Raw genomic sequence first — 12,280 nt, 5'->3', positions numbered from 1 at the left:
AAAGCCATGTATGATGTTATTTATTTTTTTCTTCTAAATGACAAAAGTTTTTTCCGAATGAATACACTACACCCACAACACACCCACCTGACCTGGCATCAAATTTTGTAAATCGACTCAAGCATTTATCTATTTCTCTAGATGTGTATATTGTATGTTCGCTATGATGTTTTCTTTTCTCCCTTTCTCTCACATTTTATTTGGGTCACTCTCTTTATTCCTTCTGTTCATAAACTTAATTGTTTTCTCTCATGCAAAAGTTAACAATTTTTATCTGTATTGTGCACCTTCTTCCTCGATAATAAAAAATGTAGGCAAGATCATTATATAAACAGCATATAGCTAATATCAATAACTTGTTAATATTATAACTTGTTAAAGATGTTTTAATAGATTTATGAATACAATAAAAAAATAACTGACTCATATGATGCACTACATGCCACTCTATTCTTTTAACAATCAACTGCATAATGACATAGTTGTATGTTGTTAAAGGTTTTCAACATTCAAACAAGGTCTCCCACCAGGTAACCACTTAAACCTCATCTGGGTCAAAGTTTTGAAGGTACATTCCTTGTAAATGAGCATAATAGTGGAGATCTTTGAACCCGGAGTGGTATAGTTTGGTGACTCACAGTTTCCACTCGACCACAAATATTTTTACAGTTTGGATGAAAAATAAAAAGCTTCAAAAATGCTTTTTATACTAAAACAGACTGTGGGAATAAAGACATTTGAATTTTCACACGGCCACAGTAAATGTTTGACTCCTGATAAATGACATTAACAATTCGGTATGAAAGAGTGAAAGAAACACACTCAATGGCATAGTAAGTGCCTGGGTGGCAAAAAGTGAACTGAATCACTGGAACCCACAGGTCCCTCCTTAGACCTTTGACCTAAAGACTCACCCTTTCCATAATAATCTCTGACAGAAGATATGACATCATTTGATGTGACCTGACTGTATTTTGGTGTCATCTACCCAGACATCAAACATTTTTAATATCATGTGAATATTTCCAAAGTTATCATGTGGAAACAAACTCGCATATATGAGCTGTGACCTTTGACCTGCGGACTCCGAATTCAAACTTAGCCTGTATTTTGAAGTCATCTACCTACACACCCAAATTCTTTTTAATCCGTTGAATATTTCATAAGTTATAATGCGGAAACCAACTCACATATTTAATGAGCTGTGACCTTTGAGCTCGCATATTTATGAGCTGTGACCTTTGACCTGCGGCCTCTGAATTTGAACTTAGCCTGCATTTGGTGTCATCTACCCAGACACCAAACATATTTAATATCAGGTGAATATTTCCAAAGTTATATGAAAACAAATTTGCATATATGAGCTGTGACCTTTGACCTGCAGACTCTGAATTCGAACTTAGCCTGTATTTTGAAGTCATCTACCTACACACCCAAATTTTTTTTATCCGTTGAATATTTCATAAGTTATAATGCGGAAACCAACTCACATATTTAATGAGCTGTGACCTATGAGCTCGCATATTTATGAGCTATGACCTTTGACCTGCGGACTCTGAATTCGAACTTAGCCTGTATTTTGGTGTCATCTACCTACACACCAAATTTTTTTAAAATACATTGAATATTTTATAAGTTATCATGCGGAAACAAACTCGCATATTTAATGAGCTGTGAACTTTGACCTGCGGACTCCGAATTCGAACTTGGTCTGTATTTTGGTGTCATCTACTTACACACCCAAAAAAATTTAAATTTGTTGAATATTTCATAAATTATCATGCGGAAGCCAACTCGCATATTTAATGAGATGTGACCTTTGACCTGCGGACTCCAAGTTCGATGTTAGCCTGTATTTTGGTGTCATCTACCTACTACACACCAGATTTTTTTTAATCCATTAAATATTTTTCGAGTTATTGCGCAGAAACCAAGTGGGGGGACGGACGGAAGAAAGGACAGATGGACAGAGGGCAACGCTTAATGCCCCTTCCGGACTTCATCTGCGGGGGCATAAAAAACGCCTTACACTCCTTGAACTTGGATTTAAAATATTGTATTGGAATGCTCCCAGTGGCTGAGCAATATAAATTGGCAGATCTATAATTGGCTAGTATATTAAACGATTTCACAAGGTCTGTAATTTCTCTAAAAAGCTTCAGTGCAAACCGAGCATAATATGTAGCTTTGCTGAAGCAGGCAACATTTCAAAGGGGTTAGTTATGGATGGTTTGTATGTTCTGTGTACAATAAACACTATGACCACCTAAAATGCCATTTGGCAACCTAAAAAATTGTATAGCTTGCCCTGACAACCAAGGAAAAAATTAATTTGAGAGCCATGGCCATGCAATATTAATTCTGGGCGCATGATTGACTGAAAATATCTTTCCATATACCATAGAAAAACTTTTTAATTTTCACATTTCAAAATTGAAATTTTAAAAATCCATAACTTTGGTTTGACTTCTTTGATAATTTTTTTTCCAAACCATCAATATGTTGCTCTCATTTTTTCCCATTGATATCAGGGTGAGCTTCTCCATTGATAATATAAGACCCTTCTTACCTTGACAATGTTCTTGTTAAGAACTCTCTGTTCTGACTAACTTTGTACAAAAGCAAATTAATGGCCACCTGAAGTCTCTTGGCCTTCTCAAAGAACATCCTTGGAAATGGAGAAGGGATGAGTGTGTAGGGAGCATGACAGATGACCTCTGACCTTTCTGGTCGATGGGGCATCCTCATGACCACACCATGGCTTAATGCAAAGTCCCTGGCTTGGTCCTGCATATCATTCAGAAGTGCCTGGTCTAACGGCAATGGCATGATGGGGTCCAGTGATGGATCAGACATGTTGTTCAAACCTGTTTTCTCTGTAAATAAAACCATTAACAATACCATTATTTTTATTAGAAGCAAAAGATAAATATCAAGGAAAAAAAATCTCGACAAGTTCTCTAAGATGGAAACAATGTGTAGGGATGGATGCCTATTCGAAAAATCAGCATCGAGAGAGGAAAAAAACTCTAGAGCATTGTAACTTATGGCGGCCACAGCAGGTGGGGGGTCCAAAGAAATAGCAAATTACCAGTATTCCTTAATTCAATTATTTTACTATTTCTAAATGACTGGTTGCAACTATATTTTTTTTCCTCTTTTGATAGTTCTGTACATTTTGATTTGTTTTAGCCACCTTAGCCCTTATTGGAATTCTAACAACAAAGAGGATTTTCATAATTTCCTGCTTTCTTTGCATGTAAATATTTAGCCAATTTGTGACATGTGATGGTTGGTACTGCATTACAAATGAAAAGATATGACAGGGTCGGTCGGAGGTGTCATAAATATTTAGACTATTGTCCTTGAGCCTGGCAGAGGCTTCAGAAGATCTACATGTAACTCGGGTAGATTTCCGCCACCAAAGGTATCAGAGGTTAGGCGCCTGATCAGGGAAAGTGTCATGGATCACGGCGGGTAAAAAGTTTGTTTTTTAATCAAAGAAGAGTAAAAAACATAAAAGTTCGCACTTACATCTATTCTTCAGACAATCATCTAGAGGCTCCAACCCATCATCAAATCAATTTTGTTACTTTTTACCCTTGCGATTCTTGTCTCTTATCAGACGTTGGAGCTCTGCCTCCTTTGACAGTGCTCCCAGACTCCAAATTACAGAAGTTAAAGGGGAAGTTCACCCTGACAACAAGTTTGTTTTCAGAGAAAGTCAACACAGCAAAGAGAAATTTGAACACAAACTGACTTCAGATATAAAATCCAACTCCAAAAGCTTGTGGAAATATGTTCAAAGCAAAAATAAATTCAGACAGGGTATTGGTGATTTGGAAAAGCCTGATGGAACCATTGCAATTGATGATGCAGATAAAACTGAAACACTGAACTTATTCTTTGCATCAAAATTCACTAAGGAGAATTTAAACTTTGTACAAAATCTTAAGCCTCAGATATATGATAAGTAACTTGACACAGTTAGCTTTACCCTGAAAATGTGAAAAATGCCATCATGAAATTGGACCAATCTAAATCTCCTGGACCAGACAGTGTTCATAATTGCATACTTAAAGAACTAGTTGATGAGATTTCGCAGCTGCTAGCACACCTGTTTACCGAATATTCATATCAAATTGAATGGTCCGCGAAAAATGGAAAGAAGCTGATGTGACTCCTATTTTTAAGAACGGAGATGAAAAGAAACCAGGAAATTATCGTCCAATCAGCTTAACTAGTTCTCTTTCAAAGTTAATAAAGACAATTGTACGTGATGAAATTGTTAAATTCATGAATGAGAATGATCTTTCACTGATGAACAGTACGGATTTAGAGGACGTAAATCTTGTGCTACTCAGCTGTTGAATATTACCGAAACATGGACCATAGTCCTAGATGCCAAGGGAAACATTGATTGCTTGTATTTGGATTACAACAATGCTTTTGACTGTGTCCCACATGCTAGACTTCTGAATAAAGTAGAGGCACATGGTATTACAGGAAATCTGCTTAAATGGATCAAGTCATTCTTGGGCGGAAGAACACAACAGGTTTTGTTAAATGGTACCCCATCAAGTACATCGGAAGTTACCAGTGGCGTACCACGAGGAAGCGTGTTGGGGCCGACTTTGTTCTTGATGTATGTCAATGACATTCCAGATATTGTTCACAACAGTGCATCGGTAGTTAAGCTTTTTGCAGACAATATCAAAATTTTTGCACCAGTTCACTCTATTAAAGGCTGATGCCGAAGACCTCCTGACAGATTTGACAAGACTCGTGGAATGGTCTCTCAAATGGCAATTACCATTCAACCAAGAGAAGTGCAAGGTCATTCATTCTGGTAGAAAAGATTTGTTGCTTCAACTATTACATGACAGACATGAGTAAACTAAACCTATCACTTCTGTTGAAGTAGAATCCGATCTAAGTGTAACCTTTGACCGGCAGATGACATTTTCACAGCATGTGAATAGTGTACTGCAAATCGCAAGCTTGGAATCATCAACCGTACTTTCTCTACCTTAGATAGAATGCATGTACAAATCAATCATAAGGCCTAGTCTCGAATACTTCACTACGATGTGGCATCCAGTTTTAAAAAAGATATCTCCAAAATAGAAAAAGTACAACGTAGAGCAACACGCCAAATCCATTCCATTCACAATCTTTGCTATGAGAGGAGACTGAAAGCAGGGTTGACAATTTTTTTAATTAAAAAAAATCAGATTTATTTGATTTAAATCAGATTTTTTAAAATTTAAATCAGATTAAAAAAAAAAAAAATTTAACAAAAATTTCTGATACAAAGTTGAGACGAAAAAAAAAATATAACCCAAACAATGAAATCATTTTCAAAATCAAGATCATTAACTTCTATTTCGTAATTAAATCCAGTCAAAATATAATAGAATATGTAAGTCATGGTAAAGATGCTGTTTTCTGCATCCTCTCGTGTAGGGTATTTAGCTCCTACTGACCGGTTTGGTCCAAGTTGAGGAACTGCCTTTGTACAGCTAATACTGCAAAGTTAGTGTTTCTATTCCAACATAAAACATTGGACAATGCAGATTTTGTGTATTATTGCACTCAGTTCAACACATTCAATGAGAAATGTACAAAAATAAATGCTCTTTTTTGGCAAAGGGCACTCACTATATGTACGGTTGTTGCCATGATTTAGTGAAGTTTGGCATGAGCATTTTATGTGCATTATTGAATCTTTCTCAGTGTATCCGCTGAATGAAGCACAATTGTACAGAAAGTATGAACAGGCCTTGGTTCAACCCCCTCTTGGCTAAATTCTCTGTTTTTTATTGTTTGAATTATACAATATTTCATTTTTTACAGATCTGACCATAGGGAGCGACTTGACTGAATCATATAGTATTAAACAATGCCAAATCCACATGTTCATGGAGGAATTAATCATTGCTTCAATTGACAATGGGGAGAAAATTAGAATGTTTCATATTTCATATAATAAAATACAAAAGAAATAGTGAGTGGATGACGTCATCAGTCTCCTCATTTGCATACCAACCAGGGTGTGCATATAACTGTTTTGTGAAATTAAGCGAAACTTTAAAATGTCATAACTTTCTTATTTTACATACGATTTTGATGAAATTTTCAGTGTTATGCTTGTGGGATTTTTCATTTTTTATTCAAATCAATGTTTTGTTGAGTTTTCCAACGTTCTCGCTACCACGTGTCACGGTTGGCGGGCGCTGACAACCCTGGAAATTTTCAGGGCAAATCCGCCAACCGTGAACTTCCCCGACAACCGTGGCCGACAACTGTAAAACAGGCCTAGATCTACACAAAAAACTGAATATATAAAAAAAAACAATCTGTTTTTCAGATCCTAAACTAAACTTGTCGATTATTTCGTCCACGATTTCTTCCCGGGATTTCTTTGACTCACTACCATGCTGTATACGATCTCGACTGAGGCCCTTATGTAGGAAGCGTGAAGATGTTTACCTCGCATTTGCGTATCGCATTGCTCACATTATATACGTCTTTAAAATGGTAGTAAATACGCTCAAAAATAAAGTGAGGAGAGAGGGGTACCGTGGGTTACTGGGTTGGGCAATGTAATTTAGATGTTACGAATTTCAGTTGATATTGTCACTTATGTTGTCAAAAGTAAAGTGTGTCAAAAATAATATAAAAATTCGATCGAAATTTAATTTCATCTCGTCCCAGGCCCCAGCCTGCTACATCTACATGAATTCATTGAATGCATTTCTAATGACACTGACGTAGAGCGAATTGAGAAATTATTAAAAGATCACGTAAATAATGACAAAGCCACAGGAATGGATTGATATAATTTCCAACTCATTTACTTACAGCAAAATGATTTATTCACATTTATATTCAAAGTTTACTCCATAATTTCCAAAGTCTTGATCTCTACATCGATCTTTTGAAAGTGTTGATTAATTTCGCGACGGTGTGTCTACCCAGTTCTGTGTCACTGCACTCGCGCTCGCCACGGTCACATACAGAATACAAATCGCACATGGCATCAAATTCCTTGATCCGCGGGGATCCGAGTCTTCCAAAATTAGATGGGATCCAAAACTGATTTAATTTGAATGTTTTTTTTTTATTTTCAGATATTCATTGAATCTGTTATAATTTTCATAAGTAATAATCTTTATTAATATTATTCACACTTTTTATCATATTACGACTCATTTTTTAATGCAGAGTTATACGTACAGTGTATTTTCATCTGTATTGTTCTTTATTACTCTTTGCCTGCCAATTAAATAATGAACGCACCTGTCACAGTCCTGAGAAATGTTTTTAGTCATCACAGTGAATGCTTCATGAATTTGTTGTACAATTTTTAACAACTACGATTTAAAATAAAATATTATTTGAAATTAATTTGTGTAAAGGAGAAAGAGAATAATGGGAGGTGGTCGTGGGCATGTAAATGAAAATGATGGGATGTTTGTGACTTTGTGGGGGAGGGGATTGGCGAAAAGAAGTCAATGTTCGGAGCGAATGAAATTAAAAATCATTTATGGATGTGTCTACTGTGATTGTGGCTGCATAATCTTTAAGGCGACTGGAAAATCAACCCTTGGTCTGGACGGGAGGGGTACATGATTCAATAGATTTAGATAGAAGTACACATTTAACAAAGTGGAATTGATAATTCATTCACAGATATTCATTTCAGGGGCCGCGGAAACAGGGGGGGGGGGGCTGGGTGGGCTTCAGCCCCCCCACTATTTTTTCCAAAACCGTGTACAAAAACAAGAAATGGACCACCCGATTGTGTTTTTTGCATGGTCAGCCCCCCCCCCCCCCACTTTCAAGACATTTCCGCCGCCCCTTCATTTTAAGTACGAATTACTGAAGTTGATATGTGTGAACGTTTTAGAGGATAGGCCTATGTATTTCGTTTGTTCACGCCCACATGAGTTGCTAGTATAATTTGAATATCGTTGAATGAATTTTTCAATTTCACTTATGTCTTTATATATTTTGTATCGGAATTGTGTTTTATATAGAGTTATCTTTACAACGTCATTAGCCTAATTACTGCGAGTGGATGGTATTTATGAAACGATTTGGAATGTGAACGAGACGCCCCGAAGCTGATGGCACGTGATCTAATTAGTATTCACTTTTTGGGTTGAGCCAATCATTGTGCTTGAAAACGGGTTTCCCCAAATTCCCGCCCTTGGAATGTGTGCCATGTGTGTGACCTGTTAACATGTTGTTTGAATGCCAATCAGCTGGTTTCGTGACCTCAAATATTCTTCATGTTGTTTACGCTGGATGGGGGCTATAAAATTAAGATCTTTCTAACTTTTTTTTTTCATTTTTAATAATCTGTTCGTGAATTTCTGTAACTGAAAAACTGATGCAATTTATTGAATCACGTACCTCGATCTTCCCACTCATAATGCAATAAAATATTTTTAAAATTCAAAATCGCCAAAATATACATGTAAAGAAAGATTATTCAGCCGTCATCATCAGAAGTAGTATAGACATGTCTATAAATATGCATTCGCTTCGAATATTGACTTCTTCACCAATCCCACACACACGTACGATCTCAACATCCCCTTGTCATTGTCCACGCCACGACCCCTCCCCTTTCGCTCTCTCCCTTCGACCATCCTAGCTACACCCCCCCCCTCTTCCTCACACTTTCACACACGCTGTATTTGAAGGCCTACATAGTGTATTATTTAAAAATAGAAATCTGCTTTCCTGTCAATTAAGCTTAACTTTCAAAACATTTTAAATCGCAATTAATTATAAGAACAAAATCATAATATTAAAGTATATGAATGACTAAAAATATTTCTCCCGCTCGTGATGGGCACATTCATTATTTTATAGGTGAGTATAGAACAATACAAATGAACATAGCAATAATTGACAGTGATAAACGAATCTTGATTGGATATTATTAGTATAAACATCAGCAACAGAAGTCTTATGAGAGTTATAGTTTCAGTGAGTATCTGAAAACAAAACAAACAAACATGCAAATTATATAATTTGGGGACCCCGTCTCATGAATACCGATGGCGATGCCCATTATTTTGAAGCCTCGGAAGTTTTCTTCCGGGGCTTCCAAACAAAGTCGGAACAATCTTTGGATTTAGTAAGGGCGTGGCGCGGCGCAAGCTCAAGTCAAAGGGCTACGCATGCGGTCCGTAGATGTAGTCGGTCATTGACACAGTCAGACGGCAGGTCCCAAGAAAGTGGCTTCTTTTTTTTCTTTTTTTAATGAGTTTTATTTGCAAATTTACATTTTAACAAAAATATCTCAGAAACAGATACATGATTCTTTTACATTCATATAGATAGACACCATGCTAGGTTAAAGTAATATACAACAGATCTAATTCAAAACAACAAAAAATAGATATATGCCCTTTACTCTTTCATAGTAATTATATTCCACTTTTTTCTGTGAAACTTCTTTGGCTTCTTTCATCTAAGTGATATTCATGACTTGAGATGTTTTGCATATTTAATGAGCTTGATGCGGACCGAAACATCTCTTTTTATTCGGTCATTGCTGCTCTAATTGTGCATCGAATTTCATGAATTTGGTATCATTGTAAAGAAGAAGAATCATTCTTTCAGATCATGTGTTTGAATTTATTCAAAGATTTTGTAATATAGGTTAAAATTTTGATCTAAAATATGCTACAAAATAATTATTTTCACCTGACAAAAGCTGCTATTTTCACACTTTATTTTTGTTTGAGCCCAAATGATTTTTAGATCATGATAAAGCTGAATATGTATGCTTTAAAATGATATAGGTTTCAAAATAAGAATTGGTTTAATCGGGTCAAGATCACACTTTTCATTTGCCAAGTACATAAAACAGCTTGAAAACAAGAATACTGCACTCTGATTGGTCAAAGAGACCACACACTGGCAAATTGCAACGGTTCCAGTGCCTGGGTTCATGGGAAGGTCACACTTCCTCTGTGGTAATCTCCTCAAATACCCCGCGCCTGTTGTTCTGTGAACCTTATCCAGCCAATCAGAACTCTGGATTTCATGCAAGTACAAAATTTCTGAAATCTCGTCTTGTACCTTGGTGGGAAAAGTGTGACCAGTGCCTGGGTTCATGGGAAGGTCACACTTCCTCTGTGGTAATCTCCTCAAATACCCCGCGCCTGTTGTTCTGTGAACCTTATCCAGCCAATCAGAACTCTGGATTTCATGCAAGTACAAAATTTCTGAAATCTCGTCTTGTACCTTGGTGGGAAAAGTGTGATCTTGACCCGATTAAAAGGTGCCGCATATCAAGAGTGGCATTGTGAGAAAGTACAGAAGTTCAGCTTTATGGTGATATAGATATCATAGAGGCTCTAAATAAAAAGTTTTGCACAATTTGCAAAAGAAAACAGAGGAAGAAAATTCAATTTTGAGGCACATTTTCAGGCTAGAAATTTACTTATTTAACAAAATATTGTATACAAAATAAATGACCAATATGAAAGAGTAACATTTACTCTATCTGATGGTGCAATAATATTTCATTTAACTTGAGGTTAAAACAGGTAAATTCTTAGAGAAAGAAAATCTCACGAATCACGAGATTTTGCAAGGAGGAGGATTCAGCCACGAGATGATTTGGATGAATCTGGCCTTTTTGCTCATTAGCATAGGGACCTGCGGGCTGACTGGACATAAGAAGCAACACGCATTCACAAAATTAATCGCACTTTCTAAGGACGGAGCGATCTAGGCATTGAAAAGTATGGAGTACATTTATCGATGTCACCGATGTGAATAAATCTATAAACTGTAAGTATAAAATGAGATTGAATTCAAATCATTTCCTTTGACGTTTTGAAGTTATCAGTACTTTCTTTCTGCTTCAATCGCAATTCACGCAACCGTTACGACTGTGTGGCCGGAGAAGCATTTAATAGACATAAAATGTGGTGCATTTAGCAGCAATCTAAGCTCGTCGATATTGATATTTTCGATAGCTACCGCGCTTCCGAACCCTCAGAAGTTTTCTTCAAAATAATGGGCATCACCATCGGTATTCATGAGACGGGGTCCCCAAATTATATAATTTGCATGTTTGTTTTGTTTTCAGATACTCACTGAAATCGGTCGCAGGTCAAACCGATCGCGATCGCATGCGATGTTTTGAAATCGGCCGTGAATAACACGTGTGAGGAAAAAGATACTGGCCCAAAATCACCAATTTTGAGGATAACGGGAGGATAGAAACGGAGTGAAATACGGGTGTAGAGTAAGATATTAAGTCAATCATCTTTTTCTTTATATTTTGTATAATTTTTACGATTATCATGATTGCCATCCCACCTTTGTGACTCGGTATATCCGAAATGGTTCACGATCCCGATGTTCGGGTAGGTGGAGCGGAGTGTAGCGGTAGTGAAGTGGAGTGGAGCCTGCACGAACATCACCCGAGGTATCCCGTTTTTGTATGTTTCAGGCCAAAACGGAATAATAAGTCTTTATTTTCAGTAGAGGCGCACGGCCAATATGGGAGACTCTCTCCAATAGGGGAGACAATCTCCCAAATTGGAGACTTGCTTTGCAAAAGGACAGGAGAAACAACACCAACAAAAGCATGATTTTTTCCACCCAAAATTTTGTCTCACTGAGGTCAGAAGCCCATTTGTTTTGTGTGTGATTGACAACAAAAATCCTTATGAAAACAAAAGTAGACAGTTAATTTTTAAAGTAGACGGTGAAAAGGGGTAATTTTTCATGAGGAATCTCCTTATCACATTTTTATTTGCCGCCAAGGTAATCCTTTTGCAGCAAATGTAAACAAAGGAAATTGGTCTCCAAAACTGGAGACTGTCTCTGAAATTGGATACCCAAATTCTTTACAAAAGTCTCTGATATTGGAGATAATCTCCCACATTGGAGACAGTCTCCAATATTGGCCGTGCGCCTCTACTGATTTTGGTACAGTTCTTTTTATATATTTTTATGAAATAAAGAAAAAAAATCGATGAGCCCCGTCAGGGGGATTTTGCATTGTTAACCCCCTAATGGTGGCTGCACGATAGCGAGCTGTCTGTACGAGGAGAAATTTTAAAAAATGTAATAAAATGTTAAAAAACTCCTCGAAACAGACAGCTGCCAGCTGTTTTTCATGCCAACACAATTTTCAGAAAACCAATCATGTTAGCTAATAGTATCACCGTTTTTGTGCTAACACGGTTTTCAGAATACCGCCCCTGACCCACCCATGGGTTCATATCGTCTCGCGTGC

The 12,280-nt window shown here is 36.9% G+C and overlaps 1 protein-coding gene across 1 annotated transcript in view; it reads right to left on the bottom strand.

The window, feature by feature from the left end:
* Positions 1–5,207, bottom strand: part of LOC129253839 (glutathione synthetase-like) — a 29,155-nt gene extending 23,948 nt beyond the window's left edge. Inside the window, exon 1 of the mRNA XM_064095356.1 lies at positions 2,570–5,207. Coding sequence (XP_063951426.1) covers positions 2,570–2,904 — 335 coding nt within the window. The 5' untranslated portion in view covers positions 2,905–5,207. The remainder of the gene's footprint in view (positions 1–2,569) is intronic.
* Between the last annotated feature and the right edge of the window lie 7,073 nt (positions 5,208–12,280).

This window comes from Lytechinus pictus, chromosome 2 (assembly GCF_037042905.1).
Source record: "Lytechinus pictus isolate F3 Inbred chromosome 2, Lp3.0, whole genome shotgun sequence".
Lineage (NCBI taxonomy): Eukaryota > Metazoa > Echinodermata > Echinoidea > Temnopleuroida > Toxopneustidae > Lytechinus > Lytechinus pictus.
Note: the sequence above shows the minus strand (reverse complement) of the source record. Positions and strands in the feature narration are given on the sequence as shown.